Source organism: Polyodon spathula, chromosome 16, assembly GCF_017654505.1.
Source record: "Polyodon spathula isolate WHYD16114869_AA chromosome 16, ASM1765450v1, whole genome shotgun sequence".
NCBI lineage: Eukaryota > Metazoa > Chordata > Actinopteri > Acipenseriformes > Polyodontidae > Polyodon > Polyodon spathula.
The window spans coordinates 1,625,752-1,653,234 of record NC_054549.1 but is presented as its reverse complement, the minus strand read 5'-3'; the positions used below and the strand labels follow the sequence as shown (position 1 = coordinate 1,653,234).

The following is a 27,483-nucleotide window of genomic DNA, read 5'->3' as shown; positions in this document are numbered from 1 at the left end:
TTATTTTGTGTTCAACCTGACAGAAAAGTGCAACTCTTTATAATGAACAGTAACAGAATATTACATTTAAAAAAATTCTCATGTATAGACAGGTCTCGATGGAATTGCACTTACTAGTATCGTTCATAGCGTTACGTCCCGTCGTTCCTCAAGCTTACTGGATAGGAGCTCTCTATGCAATATGCACAGTAATCATAAAGAATGGTTTGTATATACATATTGCGTTTGTCACTAGTTGTTTCCTCTTTTTTGAATCTCTAAGGAACTGGGTCATCTTGTAGTTGTCAATCTTAAACCCACATCTCTCTCCAAACACAACTCCTCTCTTCATCCTGAACGAAATGACAAGATCCGTATGACATGCAGTTCGACAATTAGAAGCAGGAAACTTTTGTGTGTTCTGCTACCGTTTGAGTGAGTGAATTAGGTATTGCAGAGTATGACAATCATAACTTTTTTCTGTGTCATCTTTTCCAAATATTCCTGTTTGTTACATGTGTACCCTGTACATTCATTTAGTCAGTTTGGCTCCCCCAAAAGGCACGAAGCAGCTCCACCTGAAAGAAGAAAATTGGTAGTCACTGAAGTGATAAACAAGAAGGATGAGGTGTGTCAAGGAGTCGTCCCAGGCTAAGCAGAGAGAAAAGTAGTGACGGGAGAATGGAAGAGTGGAAGACTGGTTGGCGAGACCTGTGGACAATGGAACAGAGGAGGATCAGCTTCCTGATTAGGTCCACATATGATGTTCTTCCATCAGCACAGAAACTGAATGTGCGGGTAGAGGAGAAACCTGCAAGTCCATTGTGTTCATCACCAGCTACCCAGAGCACATTCTTACAGGATGTAAGGTAGCTCTGTGCCAGGGTCGCTTCACTTGGCATCATGACCAGGTGCTGTAATGCTTGGCATTAGCACTGGAAGAACAATGTAATAAGATCAACAGCTCGCTGCCAAGATCAGCAATAGCTGCACTCAGAGCGACATTCCTCATCCAGGAGAGCCAGCAACAGTTACTAGAACTAAGATTTGCCATGGACCATTAGAAGCCACTAGAGATTGAAGATTGCATGCTGATATTGGCCAGCACCTTATTTTCCCACCCGAGATTTGCTACAACTACCCTTCAACCTGACATTGCCCTGTGGTCTGGGTCAGCATGCCTGGGGCTATATTCGTCAATTGTGCGTACGCACACATTTCATTCTAAACTGAAAGTATGAGATTTATCAACATACAAATTTGCGTGGAAATGTCCGTAGACTCATTCTGGAGCATGCGTACGATTGTTTCCTTGTGTTAGAATGATGGTTCTGCAAGAAAAAAAATGTAACCCCTATTATAGATACACCATCAGTGTGTAGTGAAAAACAATTGCGTGTGTAACTGAAATTTGACGTGTACATATAAATTAGCCTAATATTAGAATTATTATCCACACCGTGGTATCAATATTGATTCTCACCACCATGAGTATTACAAACTAAATAGAAAACAATGTTGTTATCCTTTCTGTCTAGCATTGTGAATTACACAATAATGTAAGTAGAAACAGACGTGCAGCTATTAACACATAAACATTTTCACTATAAAGTCTCAGAATAATTGTAAACCACTTGAAAATGGCTGATCTCGCTCTTTTGGAAGACCTTGCTAATGCCACTTTTCATTGACAGAGAGAGAGTGTTTAGGGACCGTTATCACTTCTGTGCACAAAGCACACAAACACTTTTTGCAAGATACCGCTTTCACAAGGAAGTCCTATTGGAGTTGTGCGATATGTTGGGACCTAGGCTACACAAACCAACCCAGCGCACTCATCCCCTTCCTGCACATATACAAGTCCTGTCTACTCTTGGCTTTTTGGCCATTGTTATCTTTCAAAAGACAGACCGGAGACATAAGTGACATTTCACAAGCCTCTTTTAGTGCACTAATGCCAGTGGTTTTGGACTCCATCATTGCTCTTTGTCCTTAGTACATTCAGTTTCCTTATATTGATGGACAGCAGATTAAAATAAAAAGGGATTTTCATTTAATTGCTGGGGTCCCCAATATTGTTGGTGCTATAGACTGCACCCAAAATAACAATTAAAGCACTGAATTTATTATTTTGAACACTGGACAGTTTAAACTAAGCTCTAAGGTAAATGCCTTGTGACCATGGTCTGAAATCCTAAATTTCCAAAAAAAGAAGACGCATAATTTAAAAAAAGTGGGTTTAAATCTGCCAAAACTAATCCCATTATCAGGAAGTTAAAATACCATTATTTTTTATTATGAATTACTCTTGAAAGGATGTTTTATATGTACACAGTATTTTGTATATTTGCCTAGAAATCATTAGACATAATTAAGCATGGCAAAAATGGTTAAATGTGCTAAACTAGGTGTGTCTTGTGAGATGTCACTGAGCTTCTGCTCCGCAGATCAGAGTGACTGTTCCATCCAGCAAGTCCTCCATGCTGACAGCGATGATCTCCGATCCGGACGCATTGTTCTGGGAATCTGCCAGGGCAACGTACACTTGTGATCTGCCAAGCTGAGTCTCTTCCAGGGCAATCAGCTCCTCGGACACCTCCGTCTGTTCAGATGCCTGGATAACCTTAAAAGCATTTATCAAAGGGATTTTAATTAATAATTAGTGCTGAGATGACACATTTATATTCAAATATTCTTTCATTTTGAATTAACTGGAAAACAATAGTTTTTCAGTAGAAACAATTCTCTGGGAGTTTTTTTTCTTCTTTACTGTACAGTAGAATGCTGCTCATTTCAGACGTCATTTATGACTTGGTTTCCTTGGCATGATATCTGTTTGATAGTTGTTTATAAATTCTGTAATTTGAACAAATAGGAATATGAAAGTTTGTGGTGTTTGTTCAAATACAGTATTTAAATATACCCAGCACTAATATTAATAATCTTCTAAAAAATATGACAAACTATATAATAAATACTTGTTATATATTCCAAAAGTATTTAGTTTTATACAAAACAAACTTTTTACATATATCAGTTAACAATGCAGAGTTAATCATTTCTGAAAGTAGACCAACTATTTCTTTCTAAGTTTTATAATTGTTTTTTTTTTCTCTTTCAGATAAAAATGTGCTAATAATAATCTGAGAATCTGGCCTTGTATTGCAGTCAAGATAAATGAAGCCAGTCCATCACAAACAGGCCCCCCTGCTGTGTTGAGTAATACTTTTCTACGAGGCATTACCATCTGTGCTGCAGTGGCTGGAGCCTGGACCAGTCCTGCCCCCGGGTGCTGGGTTTGGAAGTGCTGTTCCAGGGACTGCTGGGAGGGGAGGAGAAGGGCACAGTGGCCACACCGGAAGACCTCCCCGTCATGGCTGAAATGCTCAGTGCTGACTTGGTTCTGCAGTGCGCCTGGATAACGGAAGGAGGACGGACAGGAGAGGCATTTAAACAGCTGGGCGAATTCAGAACCTACAGATGCAAACTCACTGCACAGTCAGGACCTGATTATTTACAGGTAGATTGTCTACGGATAACCATTTTTAATGTACTTTAAAAATATTTCCACTACTGCTACCTACAGTCCATTATGTAAGCAATAACCCACGACAGGGGGTAAAACATATCTTAGTGTTTGACTATAAAAGCAATATCCAAATGCTGAATATCTATTTGTCCTTAACTGCCACTATGCTGACCCACACGCGCTTTGATCTTCACGAGAAGATTCACCTCTAGCCGTGCATAAGACAAGTTTCACCACGGCATTCAATTTATCCAAGCCGTTTTATAACATGCTGCAATGTACCTGTATGTCTCTCATTACTGTTAGTGAGACATTGCAAAGCTGATGCACTGCTGAAAAACAAAGCTGCTTTCCAGAGTCCTGAAGAACAGACGTTTTCTGAAATAAGGATCTGTCTCGGGCATTAGGTTTGAAACTGTTACATTACGGAATAAACAGAAAAACCACACACAACACTTTAAAAGGTAACCGCTCCTAAATAAGGTTTATTTCCACAAGTTGATTTTTTATTGAATTATTTTCTGACGGGTCTTATTTTCAAGAAATGATGTTAAACAGTAAATAGTAAATACTGTGTTTTATTCACTTTTCCAGTAGTAGTATATAGTTTGCTGCTTTCCTGGAGCACAATCAGGAGCTGACTTCCACTATTTATGAGCTGTTTTTTCACATTCTCTACTCTCTATAACGATGCTGTGCTCCACACTGGTTTACAGTATTTATTTGTCCTTTTAAGGGTGTTTCTACTTCTTATAAAATGTTATCAGAATATAAAAATGCAAACAATTCCATTTTAGTTTTGCTCGGCTGAGCTAAAAACTGAGCGTCGCACCCCCTGCTGCTGCAAGTAGTAGCAAGCAGACGGCTGGTTAGTTCAGAGCGAGCTTGTCCATCTCCAGCTAAATCTAGCACAGCTGATGCAGACAAACTGGTAAACCAGCCGGACTAAACAGAGTGCCTGCCGGGGAATTTTATAGTAAAATAATAAAGGTAAACAATATATTATCCCTGAAAGCAAATATTGGCAAAACAGTGTTATGTTTTATAAAGTATAGTTACACTTCTAAACCTAAAGTCTTCGGTACAGTTCAATGTAAAATGTGAGGGTCCGAGGATGATGCAGTTCTAATAAAACACACGTCTCCTGCTGAACATGGATTATAAATCTGGCTCACCTGTGTGTTTGGTTGTGGTGTGCTTCTTTAGTAGCCCCAATGTAGAGAAGACCTCTTTACAGCTCTGGCACTCATAAAGCTCTGCATCTATAAAACAAACAGGTCCGATAAATGAAACTCAGAAAACATCAACCTTAAAGCCTTACCATAAGGTGTATTCCCAACTCCCCTCAAAATATTACCACTTACTTGATAAACAATGAAAAGCGTCATAGATTTCATATTCTTGACATGCCCCCGCACCAGAGCTAACAAAATAATTCCAGTAAAACGCATCTTATATGGATTACCATCAGTTTGCAAATCTCACATTTTCATTCTCAAACTATGTAACTGACTGCTAATTGGAGAACGGCCACCTGTATAAAAGGAGGAGAAATCCTTTGTGAAGTTTGGGTAAGTGTAACCTGCATGTTTAACTGTGTTTTGATGTGGAACTGCCCAGCCTACAGCCTGTTAGTCTTTTGTGTGAACCTCATGCCCTATTTATTAGTCTGTTTCTTTAATAAATGTGCTGCTAGAGCTTGAACTGCAGCTTCCTGCCATCTGGGTCCATGCTGCAAGTCCCTTTCAAGGAACGTAGCTGACACACGTGACTCTATTCTGGGAATTTTAGTTCTTGTTGCGAAAAAAAACATTGAAAAGTTTATTTTTTAAGGCAATGACTCTTAGTGTGTATTTTTAAAATGTTTCCCCAGATTATTATTATTTTCTTTTTTTCAGTGGGCTTGCTGGACATTTATTTCTTTTAAACTCCCAGGAGCTTCATGCAATGACTTGCATTTCAGTACCAATCACTGCTTTCTCTATGAATGATGTGTTTTCAATGTTGACTTCATTGCAATGTCCTTCATCCACAAGTTGGCCAGAAGTATAGCGTTGAAGAATCCATGAGGAGCAATAGATACATTTTCTTCACTAACAAACTTGCCTTTACAACAATGTGTGCATGTTTCATAAACACAAAATGATTGCAATACATAGTATTAGGTCAGATTGACAGGGACTGTCATGTTAGCACAGTGTAAGTTAAAGCACTGATAAGCCTTTAATATTCTTTTCTTTTCCCCTTTTTAATTTTTTTTATTTAGTAGTTGCCAATTGTGCGCCACCCCCTGGCAGCTCCTGTCCACAGTCGGCAGTGGGACAGCCTGGACTTGAACCGGTGATGTCCAGGCTGTAGGGTGCATCCTGCACTCCATGTGGAGCGCCTTTACCGGATGTGCCACTCGGGAGCCCCCAATATTAATTTCTGTACTTATTTGTGGCAGCTTCAATTCACTTTCATTGAGAATATACAGATTTACCAAGTACACTGCCAGAGATAAAAAAAATAACACATTGCCACTTTCTGGTATCTAATAACTTCCTGTGCTGTTGGTGACATGGTCTGTTTTGCAGCTAAACATTACAGTGAAATTTAACTTAAGCAGGGAAGAAATCTGGCACAAAGTCATATTTGAAATGTGTACTGTATACTGAATTATAAAAAGTAATGTATTACTCCACTACACCGAATAAGAAATAGGTCCCTACTGTATGGTGGAAAATAGGGTCTTTAGCTCTTACCTGCATGATCTGCTTTCATGTGTCTTTTGAGAGATGTTATGTTGGGAAATGATTTGTCACAAGAGGAGCACGGGAAAGAAGCAAACTTTGAAGAGCGATGATTCTGCGCAGCAAATATATCAGGATGATGGGTGCGGTTGTGATACCACAGTCCTGAGAGTTGCTGTAAAAAGATACATCACACAGTTAAAAAGTAATCTAATAATGATGCACCCTCTTCCTGATGCAACTCTGCTTATGTTGAAATTATATATTTCACAAAGTCTGTATTTAAGTGAGTTCCATAATTAATTATTAAACATTCTAGAGGAACTTTCAGTTATTAAAAACTCTAGACTTGTAGACATCTAAATTAATTTCCATATAAAAAACTGGTGTCAAACCTATTGAACAAAGCACAGTAAAAACTGACCCTGGTAAAAACATCGGCACGGTGTGCCCAGGGGTTCTACAGAACATACCCATACTGTCAGTGTGTTACTATTCTGTGCTGTTAAATTAACCCTATGATAGAGAATGTGATCACAGTGGATAAATGAGACTAAACCCCTTGGATTGAATCTGACCTGATATGCTTTGTTGCAGATCTCGCATTTGTAAGGCTTCCCTCCCACATGGGTGACCATGTGTCTCTCCAACACAGAAGAGGCGCTGAAGACTTTAGAGCAGGTCTCACAGGGGTAGTACTCCCGAGGATGGACCACCTGGATGTGCTTCTTGTGCTCATCCAGGGTGAGGAAACTCATCCGGCACTTCTGGCAGTCATAGGGGTCCTCTATATCTGAGCACAAACAGACAACACACTCACAGTCATAGGGGTCCTCGATATCCGAGCACAAACAGACAACACACGCACAGTCATAGGGGTCCTCGATATCCGAGCACAAACACAACACACTCACAGTCATAGGGGTCCTCGATATCCGAGCACAAACAGACAACACACTCACAGTCATAGGGGTCCTCGATATCCGAGCACAAACAGGCAACACACTCACAGTCATAGGGGTCCTCGATATCCGAGCACAAACACAACACACTCACAGTCATAGGGGTCCTCGATATCCGAGCACAAACAAACAACACACGCACAGTCATAGGGGTCCTCGATATCCGAGCACAAACAGACAACACACTCACAGTCATAGGGGTCCTCGATATCCGAGCACAAACAGACAACACACGCACAGTCATAGGGGTCCTCGATATCATAGCACAAACACAACACACTCACAGTCATAGCGGTCCTCGATATCCGAGCACAAACAGACAACACACTCACAGTCATAGGGGTCCTCGATATCCGAGCACAAATACAACACACTCACAGTCATAGGGGTCCTCGATATCCGAGCACAAACACAACACACTCAGTCATAGGGTCCTCGATATCCGAGCACAAACACAACACACTCAGTCATAGGGTCCTCGATATCCGAGCACAAACAGGCAAAGTAACATTAACTTGACTTTTTTTTTTTTTTTAAAACAATGAAATGTCTGATAAAGCCTAAAAGCCCCAGTCTAGTCCCGTTAGTGTGTAACCAGCTGGTGATCATACTTGATATTTTGTTGTATAATGGAAATCGTATTACTTTTGCTTTTTTTTTTTTCCAAAGCAGAGTGAAAGATGTGAAAAGTTGCTCTCAACTGGTGTATTCACAGCAACTTCAGAATGTCAAAAGCTCCACCGACATGTAGATCTGCTGTTTCCCGCTCCCAAAATAAAATTTACTTGAAGGTGTACAGTAATAAAAGATCTACTCTGGATTTGAATGCATTTCTAACCAAACCTAAAGTCTTACCAATGAACTTTCAAAAATGCTATACCATTGACTACAGCTTCATTTATTTATAAACCTATGTATCCTAAGAAACTAGAGCTGGATCTACAAGTCATTTGTTTCACAGCCAAGCAGATTGCATGTAGTGGCTAGTTGTAATATGTAATATTTGAAAAGCTGACAACGACACAAGAAATGGAAATTAGTACCACTGATCGCAAAAAGAAAAAGAACAAGTTCCTTGAGCTGACTGTTTACAACTCTGCATAACTCTCCAAGTACGCAACTTGCAGGGGGGCTGCAGTACACATTTTAATATTCCATTGAACTGACCCCTGTCAGGCATTGACAGATAAACAGAAGGCATAAACCCCCAGCTGCTGAATTGCGCACTCACTGTGGAAGGTGTGCAGATGGACGGACAGGCCGTTGGCTTGGCTGAACCCTTTCCCACACTCCCTGCACACGTACGGCTTGTCTCCCGTGTGCGTCCTCACGTGGCGGGTGAGCTCGATGGACTGGGCAAACACATTGTCACAGTACTGGCAGGCATACATCTTACCTAGGAGAAAACACACAAGGGCACAGAATGCACCAGAAAGAAAAGAAAATTAAACCTTAAACACTATTAAACCTTGAACACTAGAACCAAAATGTCTTGGAAAGCTTACTGTTACTGTATGTAGCAGATATACAAATGATTTGACAGGCAAGCCACTAGCCTCCCATTTATTCTTCTGCTAGGTTAGATGCGCCCTCCTGTCACAGAACGGTCACTTTGCAAATGTACTACACCATGTACTAGACTTTCAGAACTGGTTGCTTTATTTTCTGAAAAATTACTCGACTCTCTACCATTTGATTACCAAGACACAAAAACGAATCAAGTTGGAAATGATAAATAAAAATAATAATAGTAAACATATGCATTTCCGACCCCCTCATGGAAATGGAAGCACCTTCAGAGTGCTTTTTCTTGGTGTGGTAAGCAAGCGCCGCAGCCTGTGTGAACATCATGTCACAGTGCTTGCAGAAGAAGGGCCTCTCTCCAGTATGCAGTCTCTTGTGGTTCTTCAGGGTGGAGTTGGCAGCAAACTTTGCCCCACACTGATCACAGGAATAGGGCTTCTCATCAAAGTGGTCTGCGCGCTTGTGGTAAAGCATGCCTGCAGAACAAGGCAAGTCTACATGTAAATTGATTTAATGTAACAAATTGGCATCTTGACCCACTGAACTGAACGGAAAGGCAAGAGCTAGATGTGAACCACGAAACATATAGCTCTAAGTCAAACAATGTTCAATTAACGATTAAATGTAATTTGTACCTGTGTTGCACACAACCTTTTAGCCTCGAGAAGGAAAACCTCCACACTTTACAGCCAACTAGTAGGTCATATTTTAAACAAACAGGGAACTTAAGACCTTTGGGATTCTTTATTTTTAGTTGTGCTACACAGAGGGTTTCGAATGGTGATAAATCACTCCTTTGAATAAAAAAAAAAGACAATTTGAAGCTACATTTACTCTTTAAGGAAAAAGTGTAAAGGTTTAAAGAACATCAAGCTTGACGCAAAACTTTGTGAACAGGCCCCAGTGGGGCGTAGCGCTGTGTTTAAAGTGTTACAGAACACCCTGCAGCGGTTCCAACAAATGTGTTAAATTACTGTGTCCCTTTCATCCGTATCACAGCGTTATATTTTTAAACACACATCATGGATCATAATCACCCGGGGAATACATTTCCCAACATTTACTGGGGAGCATTCACCAGCTCTCCTGTTCCCACAATACACCACTCACTTCAATCAGAGCACCAGCATTGCTGCAGTGAACTGGATATACTGCTGTGTTTAGAAAAAAAATAAAGTCTTCCTGGGGTAAAAGTTGAAAAACAAAGCAATTCCCTAGTTGATTTACCTATGATGTGTGAATAAAAATATCAAAACAAAAATCAAGAGTATGTTGTACAAATACATATATTACTTTGATATGGCCAACACAAGATAGAGCAAAGGCAAAGTAACATGAAACCTCAAAATTCGGATGAAGCTTTTTTAGAAGTTATGGCTGCAACTAAAAACTGTAGGTAAATGGACACCCCGATGTTGCACTTCACTCACTGTAAACCTGGCCATTAATGAGAATCTTCATTTCACTTTACCTGACTGATGTGCAAAGCTTTTGCTGCAGATGTCGCAGGTCACGGCCCCCTGCTTCCTCTTCTTCCTGGGGGCGTCTCCGTGGGACTGCGAGGTGTGCAGCTGCAGGGCTCTCAAAGAGGCCATGGTCTCCCCGCACTCCGGGCACTCCACCGGAGCCTGCAAGGCCAGGCGGCAGCGCTTCAGATGCACCTCCATCCTGCACTTGAACTCAAAGCTCTTGTCACACCACTTGCAGTTGAAGCCTTGCTTGCTGCTCCTCTTCTGCATCTCCTCGTTCAGGTCGGAGGGGCTGCTCTTCTCATCCAGCATCACCTCCATCTCCACGCCTCTCTGCTTCTTTAGCTTTCCTTTTGCATATTCTTCAGTTTCTGTTTCTAGTTAGAAAACAAATTAGAATATGGAACTGGGTAAAGCTACAGAAAATAGGAGTGATGTCTAATAAACTGTCACAGGTGCAACCTTACAACTGGCATTCTTCAACTGCTTTGGAATGGAAATGTAACAGAACTTAAAGATGACTGGTGCATCAAATTGTTTGTCTACAAGCTGACAAGAGAAGGGATCAAATTGGGCATGGCCAAAAAAACTCTATTGCATTATTTTCTTTTGTGGCAAAGAAAATCTCTCGATAAACTCTCCATCAGCCTCTTACAGAGAATGGCATGCAGAAGTAACTCATTGAGAAAGAATGGCACAGAGCACTAGCAATACATTGGAGCATGTTTTTAAAACACGTGTCTTAGGTAATAAGAGTGATAAGAATATCTATTAAAAACAAAACATATTTACAGCTACAGACAAGAGTAGTGGCACCCTACATTTAATAACCAAAATCCACAAGTTCTGGTGGTTTAACAAACAATCTTTATTAAAAAATGTTTTAAAAGTATTGGTATTTGGCAACACAGGAGATGGTCAAGACAAAAGAGTTGGATTGATGTTTAAGAAAAGCACTTGTAGCAACCTACAACAAAGGAAATGGCTGCAGAACAGTTTCAAGATGGAAAGCCAAGATCCACAATCCAAGCAATAATCAAGCAGTTCCACCTAACAAATTCAACTGAAACGCTTGAAAGAAATTAAACAGTTGAAAGAACTGGACAATACGGATACAGCAGGCAGGAGAATCATCAGAGCAGCTGAAAAAAAAACTAACAGCTAAGGACTTAAGAAAGATTTAGAAGCACCAGGCAAGATAGTGCATCAAAGCACTGTACAAAGGCACCTGAACACAGAAGAGTTGTATGCACGCAGACCTCACTGCAAACCACTTTTAAAGAAAATTCATAAATCAAACTGCCTAAAATTTGCCAATAAATGTAAACAGGAATTCTCTGGTTCACTGATACTACAATATAACTTTCCCCCAAAATGGACCGCTGTATGTTTGGAGAAGAAAAAAAGGAACATCAAATGAAAAAAACAATTTAGTGCCTACAGTTAAACATGGAGGTGGTTCGATCATGATATAGGGGTGTTTTAGCAGTTCAGGGACTGGAGACATTGATGTGATTGAAGATCGAATGAATGCCGCCATGTATAAAAACATTCTACAAAGTACAATGACACCATCTGCTCGTGGGCTGATAATTGTTTCGCAACGTGCTTCACGACGCAGCCAGGTGTGCGGTAAGAATACTCTTACTGCCCGCCCTGTCTGGGGTTATTTCTTATATACATTCCATCCAGGGGTTCTGTAATAAGAAATGTCTCAGGACTGCAATTTATTTGCATTTAATATAGCAGCCCATTTGTTATTTTTTATGGACAAAGACATATTGCACATTTTTGTTTACATCATAACTGTGCAATATGCCTTTTTGTGCATGGGACAAGATGTTATTAAAGGTTCTGTCCATGTAATCTATACTGTGTTACACCAATGCGAATTCTGTGTTTTGTATATTAAACACAGCAAATGGCCAACAGGTTTTTAGGTTGGTTAAAATGAACCTTTTTCTTGTTTAAAGGTAATGTGCTCTTAATGCACAAGTTTTCATATGTGCGTTATGCTTAAGCCGTCCGTATTGGTCCAGAAAGATCAAGAACCAGCTCAGTACAGGCACAATTATTATTATTATTATTATTATTATTATTATTATTATTATTATTATTATTATTATTATTATTTTGAGGGTTCATTTCCCACATTTCATGATTCTATTTCTATTGAAAGTGCCTAACACAAACAATTTCCAAAAATACTTCAGTTTTTGTTGCACATAGTGACAAGTAAAGGGAGTTTTATACACTGCTTTGAAAAGAAATGTGTTTCATGCACAGGAATTGTACAGCTTCATTTTCAATCAACAAGACACACACTGCTGCTTGTACAGTAAGTATTAGACCTTTTCCTTGCCTGAACAGCCTTCCACAGACTCTTATACAAGCTGCACATGAATGCCAGCTTTTCAAAATCATTTCCAACAACATTTTCGTGGACCTGTTGTGTGGATCACTTTCAGACACTAACGGGGGTGCTAATGATGTTTCTACATGTTCACATTGTATTTTCATAATGTTTGCAGCCTGAACACTTTCCAGTGTTGATACATTTTTGTTGCTTCTGTAATGTGCATTCTATTTCAATGACACTGATAATTCACAGTAGACAAGCTGCAGTACAGCAGAATCGTTATGTGATTAGTTTGATTCAATGCTAATCAGATTATGATTGACAGTCCATAGATACCTGATGCAATGCTTTGTTTTTGTGCGAAGGCGCTCTCTACACTAACAGCTTCCCTTACTGCCTGCCAACCTTCTGTACTCAACACCAAGAAAAAGCCAGCAAGCTAAAGGAATTCACAAGTACCACACAATTCCCATTTGGAATGGAGATGTCACACTAATTTTCTTGTTGGCAAACAAAACCAACTTCCAAAAAAAAATCTAATTTGCATGCGCCATCCGTCTTCTCATCATTAAGTTTTGCACTCTGCTGAGAGATCAGTGGGTGGGCACTGCATGTCTTAAAATACACTCGATTGGCTATTGCTAGGTAACACTTTGCTTCTGTACTGATTAGAGGAAAAACCTCAGAATGGAGTGTGGTAACCAGCGATGTACCACAGGGATCAGTATTAGGTCCTCTGCTATTCCTAATCTACATTAATGATTTAGATTCTGGTATAGTAAGCAAACTTGTTAAATTTGCAGACGACACAAAAGTAGGAGGAGTGGCAAACACTGTTGCAGCAGCAAAGGTCATTCAAAATGATCTAGACAAGATTCAGAACTGGGCAGACACATGGCAAATGACATTTAATAGAGAAAAGTGTAAGGTACTGCACGCAGGAAATAAAAATGTACATTATAAATATCATATGGGAGATATTGAAATTGGAGAAGGAATCTATGAAAAAGACCTAGGAGTTTTTGTTGACTCAGAAATGTCTTCATCTAGACAATGTGGGGAAGCTATAAAAAAGGCTAACAAGATGCTCGGATACATTGTGAAAAGTGTTGAATTTAAATCAAGGGAAGTAATGTTAAAACTGTACAATGCACTAGTAAGACCTCATCTTGAATATTGTGTTCAGTTCTGGTCACCTCGCTATAAAAAAGATATTGCTGCTCTAGAAAGAGTGCAAAGAAGAGCGACCAGAATTATTCCGGGCTTTAAAGGCATGTCATATGCAGACAGGCTAAAAGAATTGAATCTGTTCAGTCTTGAACAAAGAAGACTACGTGGCGACCTAATTCAAGCATTCAAAATTCTAAAAGGTATTGACAGTGTCGACCCAAGGGACTTTTTCAGCCTGAAAAAAGAAACAAGGACCAGGGGTCACAAATGGAGTTTAGAAAAAGGGGCATTCAGAACAGAAAATAGGAGACACTTTTTTACACAGAGAATTGTGAGGGTCTGGAATCAACTCCCCAGTAATGTTGTTGAAGCTGACACCCTGGGATCCTTCAAGAAGCTGCTTGATGAGATTTTAGGATCAATAAGCTACTAACAACCAATCGAGCAAGATGGGCCGAATGGCCTCCTCTCGTTTGTAAACTTTCTTATGTTCTTATGTTCTTATGTTCTCTTAACTAATAGGATGCCGTCCAAACTGATAGAGGGTACTCCGTTGCAGTGGCTACATCCTTACCCCCTATCATTCCAGACCCAGCCCCGAAAATGATAATATTTAGGTTTTTCTCCACAGTAACTTGAAATAAAAAAGCAGCATTATTTTGCTGAGCCAGTGTGAGCTGGAGTGAGCACTACTTCCAGTTAGGTAGTGCCTGATAGAACTGTAGTGTGTTGTATTTGTTTTAAAACTTAAAATTAAAGTATTTTTCTTGTTTTCTTGTTGACTTAAGTGTATTTCCTTCAATAGCCATTTAAAAAACGCATTACAAAAAATATGACATTATACCGCATTACGACGATAACCGTGGTATATTTTTTTTTATACCGTCAAAATTTTATACCGTGACATCCATAGTCCCCGCCCCTTCAACGGCTTCTTTCCTGTCATTAGCCAGCAAGCTGCTTCTGCTATGACATGCTTTCAGCCAGTAACTTTGGCTTTGGCCGAGAAAACAGTCCTAAGGTGAAAGGACCAAAGAAGTGCAACAGATTACCGGAGAGTAAGGCCTGGGTTCTTTAACCCAATGTAGTACCAGATATTATGTTTTAAAATGAAAATACTGGTTTGCTATAACATGCGTTTCTTTCACACCTGAGACCTATATAGCCAATAGAAGTGCAAAACATGACAGATACCTGAGATTATTGTGTCAGCTACAATCACTTTAACAGGATTAGAATCTGTACGGTCTTCACGTACTGTAATGCAGACTTCACACATCACACTATGCATGGGTATGGATAACAGTGCAAACCTTCTAAATCTCTTTATTCTTATTAGCATTTTTCCATATTATCACTGGTATTCCTGAATATATTTGTATTCTTCACTTTAATTGACAGTATGCACATTTCTCTGGAAGATTAAAGAAAACCACCAATGTATCTTTATACATTTTCCTCCAGACAGAAGGCTTCTCAAAAAGAAAGACAAATGTTTCTGCACTTATTTCTGCAAACCTGTCAGACTCGGGGCTCACCAACAACAAGCCTGACGTTACAGGAACAGCACCTCTTTATCCCAAACAGTCATTCTCTTGACTTCAGTCTCCTACCTGCTCGCTCCAACTCTTCAACCAGTGGCATGAGACTGGGAAAGGACTCTCTGATGATGCACAGCAGCTTGCAAAACGGAAGAGCTGAAATTGATTTTTCTTCAAGTATTTTATTTAAAAGACTAGTTACTGACTCCCCTGGACCTTCTTTCTTGCAACAGTTTCTTATAATCTATGAAACAAAACAAGATTGCATTGATTTATTTTTTTTTTTTTTAAAAGACATGATAACACTATGTAACACAATTTTTGTTCCTGGGTAGTAAGTGTTATTTCCTAATTGCTTATGCCTCAAAAGTATAGAAAATGGCTATTATTCCCCACAAACTTTGCTTTTGTGACCAGGACAGCGATATTTCAAAATATAATTATTTCCAATGGGAAAATGGGCAAATGTGTGTCTTTTCGTTCACATAAAGTCAGAAAAAAACAACATATGAATCCAAATTAACATGTATTTATACTAAAGTAATACAAAGATGACTAAAAAAGATTTATAAGTGAGTAGTTTTTCGAGATTTACAATTATACTGTATTTACGAGATTTACAGTATAATTGTAAATCTCGAAAAACTACTCACTTCTAAATCTTTTGTAGTCATCTTTGTATTACTTTAGTATAAATACATGTTAATTTGGATTCATATGTTGTTTTTTTCTGACTTTATGTGAACGAAAAGACACACATTTGCCCATTTTCCCATTGGAAATAATTATATTTTGAAATATCGCTGTCCTGGTCACAAAAGCAAAGTTTGTGGGGAATAATAGCCATTTTCTACACTTCTGAGGCATAAGCAATTAAGAAATAACACTTACTACCCAGGAACAAAAAAAAAATGTTTTTTTGTTACACAGTGTAATACAAGTTATATGCGAGATTTGGTAATATAATTATTTATAAATAACCATCTGATATGCCCTTTAAGGTACATCATTAAGACACTATAACATGAATGACCCTGTTCACCATTGCAACCAATTACAAACCAGAAAGCATGCATAAGCAAGCAGGTAACCCTGGCTAGATTGTAGAACCTCAAGGATTTTCAGGATGATGAGCAGATCTAAAAGATATGACATGGATGCATGGGTCTTTATTTTACCTCAATGGCATCCCCCGTTGGACACTCCACACCCTGTGCTACACAGGCTAATAATACGCCAAGGTCATCAATCGCCTCTGTGACCAACTCCTTATGTCTGAATAAAATATCCAATGCTCTGCTTTCCTTGTCAAAGACTAGAAAAAGAAAAAAAACAATTTGCATCTACAGTGAATTCAATTATCGTGTCTATATTGCCAGACACATATCTGTATTGCCCTTACATCTGGTGGGCATGTATTAAACATTTTACCCTACCGAGACCACTTGCTTACTAAACATTGGCAACATACCTTAAGAAACAAGACGTCCTGCAGTATTGGCCTATTCTTTATCCATTTACAAGCAATGCTTGATGACTCGGTGGGATATTTGTTCTTCACTGAACACCAAAAGAATGTTTCTGCAATGGTGACTCCCAGGACTGGCACATGTATTACAGAACACCCTGTAGTGTTTGTCAACAGACAAGTGTTTCTTGTCATGATGTATCCAGATAGTTCTTCCTCCTGCAACAATGCTGATGGTCTGATTGAGCTACAGCTATTGGGGCACATAAATCCAGCAGGGTTGTTGAAGGAGGGAGCATGATCTGACACACTATCGGATCAATCCTCTTTCTAGGGCAGTGACAAGTACATCACAGGTTATTGAAAAGATAACGTAAGTAGGTTCTGTTACACATTACAAGGTGTTCTGTAACCAGTTTTGTGGGCAGGGTAGAATTGACAGGCAGTGACTTACTTTAATGCCATTTTTAGCTTTACAAGAAAGGCATGGAACAAGTTCTGAAACATACATGAAACATTTTGAAATGTAACTAAAAAAGGTGTTACACCCCTTAAAGTGTTACTGAACACCTTGCAGAGTTTGCAAGAAACGCACTACGTTACCTTAGATATATCCAATGTTGGCGGTATTGCAGTGCTATATTGAATCACAAATTATGGGTCATAAATCAAGAAGGGAGCATGAACTGGATTCACTGCCATGATAGGAAGAAAAAAAATCTCTCTCTCCTGGCAAATGTCCCTAAATAACAGTTAAAAAAAAAAAAGTCATTCCTCAGTTTATTTACCTATGACGAGTAAACTATCAGGAATATTAAAAAAATAAATCTGCAATATGGACAACACAAGATACAGAAAAGGTAAACTAATGGATTTCTTGCAAACACTGCAGGGGATTCTGGAATACTTAAATGTACCTATTCTGTACAGAAATGTTTAAGAAAGACTTCCTTTTGAAACCACACCTGATTGGATGAGCTTATCCGCGTCCGGGTCCCTCCTGATCTCCTCTATCAGTAAAGCTAGAAGTGGAACCTCTCCCTGTGCTCTGAGCAGCATCCTCCACACTGACAGGGTCTGTATGCTGCGCTCCTCCAGAACCACAGAGATCATCCGGCCAAAGCTGCCAGGGTCCTTATCCTCCTCCAGCATCCTCTTCACAAACTAATACAACACAGGGACAAAGGAATACGTGGGAATCCCTTCTGTATACGTTATCTTAGTTCAAAGAGTAAGTCGTTCAAATTAGCCAGGTTTTTTTTTTTTACCATTTTAAGGTGTTTGCAATCATTCCGAGTAGTTCTGGGATCCTCTGATTCTGAGGTCTTGCTTTACTTGGCTTTGAGCTTGTCTGAAGAATCCAAACTGCCAGGCACTGAACAGCCATTCATTCAAATCATGCGACACCATGCCCTTTCACCTCTACCGGCCCCACCTACTCTCTGTCTATATACATATGGAGTAGGTGAGGCTTGCAAAGTTTAAAAGATCACATGATTTGAACGGGATGAGGAAGCTTTTTTTCAGTCCCAGCACTTAGGATTCTCCAGACGCTCATGTAAAACACGAGTCCCTCCACGTCTGTTTGTGTTGTAATTGTTCATGTTAAATCATTGTTTTCTTTTGTATACAATGCTAGGTGGAATAGTTTTAAGCCCCCTTTTCCAGGGGGCAAAGTTAAGGGTTGAAACACGTTTCCCTTTTTCATTAGCTTTGCTGCAACAATGTAACGATATACTTTGCTTCTTAAACAAGAGGAATACAATGAACAAAACTATTCTCTTACAACAACATACATATTAATATGATTTTCCTGTAACACTGGTCCTACACAGTCACTGTCGTTTCTTCTCCACCCTATACACTTATTTCTAATTCTACTTTATAGACACAAATCTTAAGAGTAGATGACAGGATAGGTTGAGGAGAGGAATAAAAGCAGCACACCTCTCTTTCCTCTGTAGGGATATCTCCAGCTGCTGCTAGGCTGTCAGTGAGAGGCTGGGGCTCACTCAGTACCTCACAGAGACTTTCATGGTATCTCCTCAAGAGCTCTGCTCCATATTCCTCTAGGCTCTTCTCTTCTGTGGGTTAAGCATTGTTTAGTTTAAATATGTCTGAAATACCTGCAATTGCACATTCTTCAGAGAGGTGCATCATTTATATATTACAGCACACAGATCAATGATTGCTTTAACAACAAAGCAGGTCAGAGACAAACAACCCCTGCCACAGATGCAAACACAAAATCAGAATCGGAAAGATGAAAAAGTAAATCACCATGGTCTACATCCACTGTTGCACAAAAGATGCCTCCATGTACCCCAGAGATGGAAATAAGACTCCTATGGCATTGCAATTTCACCCATTCCAGATTGATTAGCCACAGTGCATAGTCAACAAGCTCAGGTGAGTCTTATTAAACTCATAGTAGAACCAGAAATGGATCAAACTGCTATGCAATGGGCATTACTTCTATCCCGGAACCCCCAGAATATGATACTTAATAACAAAGGAATATCCCAGGCAAGTTTTATCCCAACTGATGTGAAAATGTGGGTGTGACACACGGACAGACAGACTATACCCAACATACAGATAGACGTAGGGTGAACATACAGATATCGATGACTTGTCTACTGAAGCAAACCCAGCTGTTCTGACAAATCTTTGGAGAGGATTACAGCTGCTGATATGCAAACCCATACCCCTTATGCAGTTAAAAAACCCTCCCTATAGTCCCTAGAGTTATTTACGTAAAAAAAAAAAAATTAAAATAAAAAGTCTTCATCAACCATTTAGTATCCCGTTCAAATCTATTAAAGTTGTAAACTACACTGACCAACTCGGCGTGTAGATATTAGTTGGAGTCACTGGAAAAAGTTATGATTTTTAAAAATAAATATTAGCAATAAGAAGTAATCCAGAGGTCAGTAATTTGCAACTTTAAAAGTGAAAAATATACCAAAAACATACGTCTTTAATTTAATAAAAGCAATTGGTTTGATTGAATAAAATATATAGGTATGAATAATATCGTTATACATTTGGAAAGAAATACAATACTGGGAAATTAACATTTTATACAAGAATTACCCAGTTACAGATGTTGGCTGCATAGCCTATTTGATACAAAAACATGACAAATGATTACTGTTATAAATTGCACTTTTGTTTTGTTTAAATTTATTTCCTGCCAATAGGTGGCAGTGTAGATTCATTTTGACTGCATACCAGTACACACCAGTAGCAGATTACAGGCTACATTTTACATACTCAGTTGGATTCAGTTTCTTTATGCAGTATTTTTCATTGTATCAATGAATGCTGCCAATGATAACCTTCTTTCTGGTAAATGGTGATCAGCATCATTTTTAAGAAACAATATTACAAATGCCATTCTGCTCATACACAAGTTTCGCCATAGTAAAAGCAGAGTAAAGCGTAATAAAGCAGAGTAAAAGCATAGGAAAGCATTGTAAAACCTAGAAAAGGTATGGTAAGGTATATAAATAAATAAGTACAACCCTATGAAAAGCAAAGGAAAAGCTGCAACATGACTGTGCAAATATGCTGTGGTAAACCTCTATAGGGTGTAGACAAGGAGGTGAGTTGACCCAAGTATGCTCCAATATGACAAAGATTTAAAGGTAAATATGTCCTTAGTGTTGCATCTCCTGTAGCCTGATACTAATCTGCTTGGTAAAAGCAGCACCTCTGTGTGCTCTTAAGAATCGCATGAGTCACGATAACGATAACGAGGACACGGTCTAAATTGTTTGCTGCCCATATTGCCGAAACAGACAGCAAAACACAGTATGAAAACACACCTTCAATTTTGAGCAAGAGATTCAAAACCTCAATCAAATCAAAAAGGGTAAGAAATGGTAGATTCTGCTGTGAATTTGGAGATGTGGAAACATCCAGTATTTAGAGTTAATGCTCCTCCTAACTTGTCTCTTTTCCATCTCCACATCCCCAGGACGTTCACACAGGAGAATCACTCATTATTTATGTTTGTGTGGTAACTAAAGAATGTAATTCTAAAAACAGTTCACAAATAATATTTAAAAACATCAACAATGCATCACATACCTGTTCCCCTGCGCTGTGCCCACTCTGCATCAAGTAAAGCAATGCATCACATACCTGTTCCCCGGCGCTGTGCCCACTCTGCATCAAGTAAAGCAATGCATCACATACCTGTTCCCCCACTCTGTGCCCACTCTTCTTCAAGTAAAGCAATGCATCATACCTGTTCCCCCGCGCTGTGCCCACTCTGCCTCAAGTAAAGCAATGCATCACATACCTGTTCCCCCGCTCTGTGCCCACTCTGCCTCAAGTAAAGCAATGCATCACATACCTGTTCCCCCGCGCTGTGCCCACTCTGCTTTAATTCTCTCCAATAGCAGCTGCAGGTTGGGGAAGGCCTCTTTAACTGCATGGAGCAGTTTCAACAGGCTGATCTGATCTACACTCTTCTCTGTCATCACCTTGTTTAAAAGATTTGCAATGGCTTCCTTGGGGGACACTCCTTTACAGCATTCAAGAACAGTCTAAAGAAATAAATTAAATAAAAACAGATTTTCCTGTGGGCTTTAGGACTCAGAAATGGTGCTTTCAAACTTTAAAGCACTCAATTGACATGTAGCCATTGGGGACCCCTAAACTAAAAGTCTTTGGCATAATTCCTCTGGAACCCTCTAACTCTTTTAGGGTTAGCAATGTACCTGCTGTGCATGATTGCGTAAAGCCAATGCACTGGCCAATTAGTACAAAGCACTCAGGGAATAGCTTTCATATACTTCCAGGTAGCTAGGTCTGTGTCCAGATTAAAAGTTACATTGCTGGTAAATGGAAATCTTAGCTCAAGTGGCAAGCAGCAGTAATTTGTGAATTTAGAAAAACAAGGCATCCCTGGGGCACAATGCAAGAGGGAACCCATCTCTGATCAAATGCCATGCAAAAATGATACATGAGATCTGAAAAATACATGATCTGAGGTTAAACAAGGTGTCAGTTTAATGGACAACTGGACATAAACGTTTATTTTATTTTTTAATCTGTTTACATTTTTTGTAATAAGAAGATATGATAATGTGAATGGTTTGTTTCCGTGGGGTATACCTATGATCAGCGCCCCAGGTAAGGTTTTAGGTCATTGAGTACAATTTAGTATGGGAGTAAACGTATTTTGGGCGAGTTAATCTTAAGTCTTGAGTACTGTCAATAAATACTGTACACATGGCTTTCGATATTTTTTTTGCAGCCATTTAGTCCTGCCTTAATAATATTAATGGTATCACAGTTTGGGAAGCTGCTGGGGGCTGGTACAGTTTGTATACTTGTTTTCTATAAGTCTTCCTCAGAGAACACGCTGGGGGAAAGGTTCAGCTGTCTGACACGCGGTCAGTAAATAAATATTTAATACATTCCTAAGATTCCTAAGACTATATATATATATATATTATATATATATATATATATATATATGAATATATATATATATGATATTCTATATGTGATATATACATATATAACTGAAGAGTCGTTCAGTCCAAGCACCTTAGTGTCACTGAAGCCTCTGCAGTGTCTACAAAAACACGACTTTGCTGTATTATTTAGGAAATTATACTAATGGACTAAAAAGCATGTTTCACATTCAGGATTCTGTCTCAAACTATTGCTTCTAGATTTTCTGAAAATTCCAGAATCACAGGAATCCATCAACCCTAAATAGGACTGGCTTGTCTGTATTATTAGCATGTTTAGAAACTTCAGAGAAACAGCATTCCAAAAATATGTACACTGACATTTCTCCAGTACCTCCTTCTCCAGTTCTGTTAGAAATCCTTCCGTTGCCGTTTCCAAGCACTCAGTGATGGGGCTCAGCTCAGTCACACTGTCCCCCAGCTCATCGACATGAGCAAGAAGCAAGTCAAAGAACGCTCTGTCCTCTGGAGCAGCACCTGCTGAGCACACACACACACAAACTCAGCATTTCTGCCGCTCTGAACACATGGACAGCCCTGGCCCATCACCACTTGCCCCACATAGCCCCATGTAAATATTTACTGTACAGCATTGAGTCACACATTTAAAGATGGATGCAATAAATAACTTCATCGAACCAATTCATGTGAACTGCAATTACTGCTTGTAACAAATTTGGGCGAGTGGTTTCATAGAGAGCTAAGGCAACAAGAATGTCAGTCACATTCATCTCCTTCTAAACAGGTACTATTCTAAATTACAGCAACATCCAGCTTTCAGCGATCAGTAATAAGAAACAGAAGTATGTTCAAGTAATGTATGTCCTTGTGCTAAAGTATAGTCAAGCTGTACCTTAGCTGAACTGTTGAGGTAATTGAATGTAAAATAAATACTTGTGATTGGTCTGATATTTAATATATATGTATGTTTAAATAATTGGTCTTACATAATCAAGAGCAGGGGAAGAAAATAAAACAGTGTTCTGTTGAGTTCACCTAATAAATGATCTCATGCCCTCAATGAGCCACTCAAAGCTCCACTTCTAGTGTCCAGTTTGCAAAACTGTTCTGTTCACATTTGAATTAGGTCACTCCCCTAAATTCAACACACAGCACTGGCAATAGCATGTTTTGTTAAACCAAATTGAAACACAGTTTGCCCCTATTAAGGGTTTTAAAGTAACCATGCGCCGATCTTAGCCTTGTTGTAAAAAGCAGAAACTGTGTCATCGACATCATTCCAATCTCCTACCTGTCTGTGCGGCACAGCTGTCTTCACTTAGACTTCTAGTCTGAAGCACATTGTTTAGCTCTGGGTAGGAATCCCTTAAGAGGCCTAGTACTGACAACAGGGTATCCACAGGGAGACTCTTCTCATCAGTGACTTTGTTGAGTAACCGGTCAAAAACGTTTGGAACACCTTGATCTTCTTTACAGCAATCTAAAATAATCTGTAGAGGAAAATAAAATGTAAAAAGCAGTAAGAGGGAGACATTGCAAAAGATCAGCTGATTCTTACATTTCATGCGATAGTCTTAGTGGATTAAGCATTGCGTACTGTTTAAAAAAAGCTGTTGAAAGACTTACACTTTTGTTGTAATAAATTTTAACTAGAAAATCATCACTGGTTGCATAATCTAAGGGGTACCTCCAATAATATTCAAATGTTTGTAAATTTGAAGCAAGATGGAAAGGTGAATATTAACCAATACATCCACAGGTTGAAAACAATGTAGTGGTGAAAAGGTGAATGTCAACTGGACACCACTTGCAATGGAGCTTTATTGAGAGAATTACAGAATGCATCTTGTAGAGACAATTTATTTAACACTGTCTGTTGGATCATACCAAAGAGTTTCCTTAACATAGACAATTTGAAAATCGGAATCTGAAATTATTTACTAAAACATACAAGCTCCTGCCACAGAGATGTTTGTTCATTCAGCAACTATTGTTCTCACCTGTTTCTCTGAGCTTGAAAGTGACTCACAGGTCTCAACTAAATGAACGAGTGGCTGTGCATCTTTAATCGCTTCAGCAATTCGACTCCTGCTCTGCACCAAAACATCCAGGTCATCCTCAGACCCGTCTGTGAAAATAACCAACACAAGCCTTCTTTATACAACGTGTTCAGAAATATGGAGGGATTCTTTAAGAGGAAGGCACAGAAAGACCTGTTCATTGAAGATATTCTTTCTGGAAGCACAATCTCTCTCCCTTACAATCTCCATTTATTCCACTTTCTGTTAAGCTAAAGAGTGAAGATTGTACCCTAAAAAATACACTATTATCTGTCAGTATCAAAGGCTTTTACTAGCATTACTTTTGGAATGCCTTGCCTATGGTAACATTAGGTACTCCAACATTCATGCTTATGAGGGTCTGTGAAACCAGCTGTATGATATACAAGTCCTCCTGCCTAAACTACCAGATAGGCAAAACTGAAATCAGTTCTGAATTAATAAATTAAAGTGATTGTAGCAAACAAAATAGATCCATTAATTTTCCCTGCCATGTACATAAACATGTACACAGTTTTGAAAGAAACACGTTTTAAAAATCTGTTTGCAGACACTGCTTTTAGATTGTCTTGCACCTCCTGGGTTATTTCGCCTGGACAGCCAAACTGTCTCCACCCCTTCAGGTCCTCCAGTAACCAACCAGCTGCTTCCCCTATAGACTGATATTCTTTCTTCTTGTAAGATGCTTTGACTCAGAAGACACTGCTGGGGTGAAATGACAGAGGGTGTACTTGGAAGACAACGCAAGAAAGCCAAGGACTTTCTTTCACCTGGTGTAGTACCGGGTGTCCTTTGTTAAAATGAAAGTACAAGTTTGTTATAGCATGTACACTTCTTTCAAAAACTGCACACTTGAAACCTGTGTATTGAAAAAAGTGCATGAGGAGGAAAATTTACAAAACGCTTTTGTTAGCAACTTTAACAAATGTGTTCAGAAATCCATTGCGCTTATTGAGAGGAGTCTTTTTTTAAATTGACAGTTTTTAAAATATGCATTGATTAATTCCAAAGTCAAATAATCCCGAAGAGCTGCAGCTAAAACCAGTTCAACGAAAAATAAACAGTGATACCAGATAATGCTAATCGACACCTCTTCCGAGGTGGAGAATCTTCATGGCTGCCTTCTGAAGGGTCCTGAATGCCACTCTCCTCAGTCAGATCGTCTTTCACTTCTGCAGAGAATATAGGCTTTGTAGACCTTTCCAGATCCCCAATTTCACTCAGCTGCTGATGAACTTCCAAAAGGGGTGCGTCTTCCTGCGCTTCTTTTAAGTTCAAAGTGGTGGAGAGCTCAGGGGCATCTTTCTTGGACTCGTGTGTGGTTACTGCAGCAGGTACCAAAGCCTGGTTGTCCCTGGTATGATCTGGAGCAGGTTCTGCACAGCTAGCATCTCTGCTGGACTCTGCTTGTTCACATGTGGATCTTTTTAATAGACTGTTTAGGATATTCTTGCAGCTCACCGCCACATCGAACATCTGCAGGCTGTCTGCGATGGAGATGACTTTGGTAAAGTTGTGTTTGCCGGGAGGCAGCTTGCCTGTGTAGATCATCTCCAGCAGGTTAGCAAACTCATCTGAGGTGGCAACAGAAGGGTCTATGGAAATTGTCTCCGAGTTCTCAAGCAGCGATTTGAAGAGTAAGCTGGAGGCAGCCAGGACTAGCTTGTGGGCTCTGTAGGGGGTGACTCCTAGGAGAATGGTGCAGTCACAGAACTGGCCTTCCTTCCTTAAAGTGTAAAGCTGCTGCATCAGCTGCCTGCTGTAGTTGGGAAGCTCCATGAGTTCCTATAAGAAAAAAAATACAATTTGGTACAAAGACATGACAATAGTAACAGTGAAAAGGAGGCTAGGAGTGAATGAAAGGTGAAGACTGGTGCAGTTCACCATTTAGAGTCTGACAGATGGACCGAAGTACAAATGTTTCAGAACAAAAGAATAACATTAGCTGGTTTTTACTACACTGCACTGGAGTATGTATCCTGTGGGGTCCATTGTTTGTAAGTGCAAAATGGTTCTTCACTTATGTATACACCTGCTGTTTATTTTTCTATTATACAAATCATCAAAGATTAATCTTAAATGTCATATATAGGCAGACAGCTTCAATATCCCCCCATATTCAGATAGCATCAGTAGCAAGTTTCATCATAATTGGATAAGTGGTTCTCCAAATATAAATATGTAGGTGTGACAAACAACCAGTCGAACTATCAGACAAGCAACTTTGATACCCACCCACCCAGATTATGATCCCCCAAATAACGTTCATTATAACAGACAGATAGACAGACTGTACATGCAGATCCTGAAAGTGTGTGGCGAGGCACTTCTACAGTACGTACTCCCGATTCCACCTTGTATACCCAGCGGTGAGGGATAACAAGCACATCTGTTGATGTTAAATTATTTTTCGATTTTTAAAACAAATCTTTACTCGCAATATTGTCTCTCATAAGAATGTCATGAATGTAATTCCAATCTAATTTTCATGAAACAACAGTTGGAAATCGGAATTCACGACACACTCCAGCCTATATGGCAATACAATGTACCATCAGTGAAGCAAAACATTCCTTTTTTTAAAAATGAAAATGTAAAATCAAGTAACGTGGAGGGAAAGTTGATCTCAATATTATTGCCCTGTGTTAAGAAGGTCCATTTTGATTATGAATAAACACTGTTGTGACTTAACTATTGACCATATGTTACCTTAACATTAATCGTGACAATTTGTTCATGAACGGTAATTTTTATGTATAAAAAAAAAAATACAAACGTCTTTTCTTCTTGTGAATATGTAACAGCAAGTTGGAAGTGCTGTGTTTAAACCTGGGTGACTAATATAATGTATAGACTATACATACACCGGTAATTGCTATTGTTGGACTACACTGTTCTCTAGGAAAATAATAAAACGAAATGCAAATATTGTTGTCAAAAGCATAACGCATATTTCAATAATCATATGCGCTATGATTCCGACCGCAATGGAAAAACAGAAGGATGTTGTATTTTGCACTGCACAAATGTAAACTACATAAACGCCAGCTCAAAAAACTACAAGACCCCGCGACACACTCCAACTAATATCGGATCTTTTAAATTCAACAGGAACAATAAAGATTTCTTTCAAAATTCAACTTTAGCAAACGCAACAAACATCCGCCTTCTTGAACCCGGCGACGCGCAGACACCCTCCGTCACGTGACACGGGAGCCTCGGAGACATGACGGGCAT

The 27,483-nt window shown here is 39.3% G+C and overlaps 1 protein-coding gene across 3 annotated transcripts; it reads right to left on the bottom strand.

The window, feature by feature from the left end:
• Window positions 1-27,427, bottom strand: LOC121329313 (zinc finger and BTB domain-containing protein 40-like). Of its 3 annotated transcripts, none has more exons than XM_041274859.1 (18): window positions 26,956-27,427; window positions 25,317-26,031; window positions 24,187-24,314; window positions 23,478-23,676; window positions 22,560-22,705; window positions 21,097-21,289; window positions 18,681-18,817; window positions 17,699-17,897; window positions 16,444-16,580; window positions 15,338-15,509; window positions 10,198-10,572; window positions 8,996-9,202; window positions 8,434-8,598; window positions 6,819-7,033; window positions 6,253-6,415; window positions 4,684-4,770; window positions 3,224-3,393; window positions 1-2,602 (listed from the first exon to the last, which is right to left on the bottom strand). In XM_041274859.1, exons 2-18 carry the CDS (start codon window positions 26,023-26,025, stop codon window positions 2,405-2,407), a joined length of 3,600 nt encoding a protein of 1,199 aa, XP_041130793.1. In that variant the 5' UTR covers window positions 26,026-26,031; window positions 26,956-27,427; the 3' UTR covers window positions 1-2,404. The 3 variants fall into 3 exon arrangements, with proteins under 3 accessions (XP_041130793.1, XP_041130796.1, XP_041130794.1); XM_041274862.1 differs by having other exon boundaries at window positions 10,198-10,566; XM_041274860.1 differs by having other exon boundaries at window positions 22,560-22,702.
• Between the last annotated feature and the right edge of the window lie 56 nt (window positions 27,428-27,483).

Excerpts from the sequence above, each read along its gene's own strand:
- LOC121329313 (XM_041274859.1), bottom strand. The coding sequence starts at position 26,025 with ATGGAGCTTCCCAACTACAGCAGGCAGCTGATGCAGCAGCTTTACACT. Across the intron at positions 23,677-24,186 it reads TTTCAAGCTCAGAGAAACAG|ATTATTTTAGATTGCTGTAA; the intron begins GTGAGAACAATA and ends TTTCCTCTACAG. Across the intron at positions 10,573-15,337 it reads TGAAGAGTTGGAGCGAGCAG|AAACAGAAACTGAAGAATAT; the intron begins GTAGGAGACTGA and ends TTTTCTAACTAG.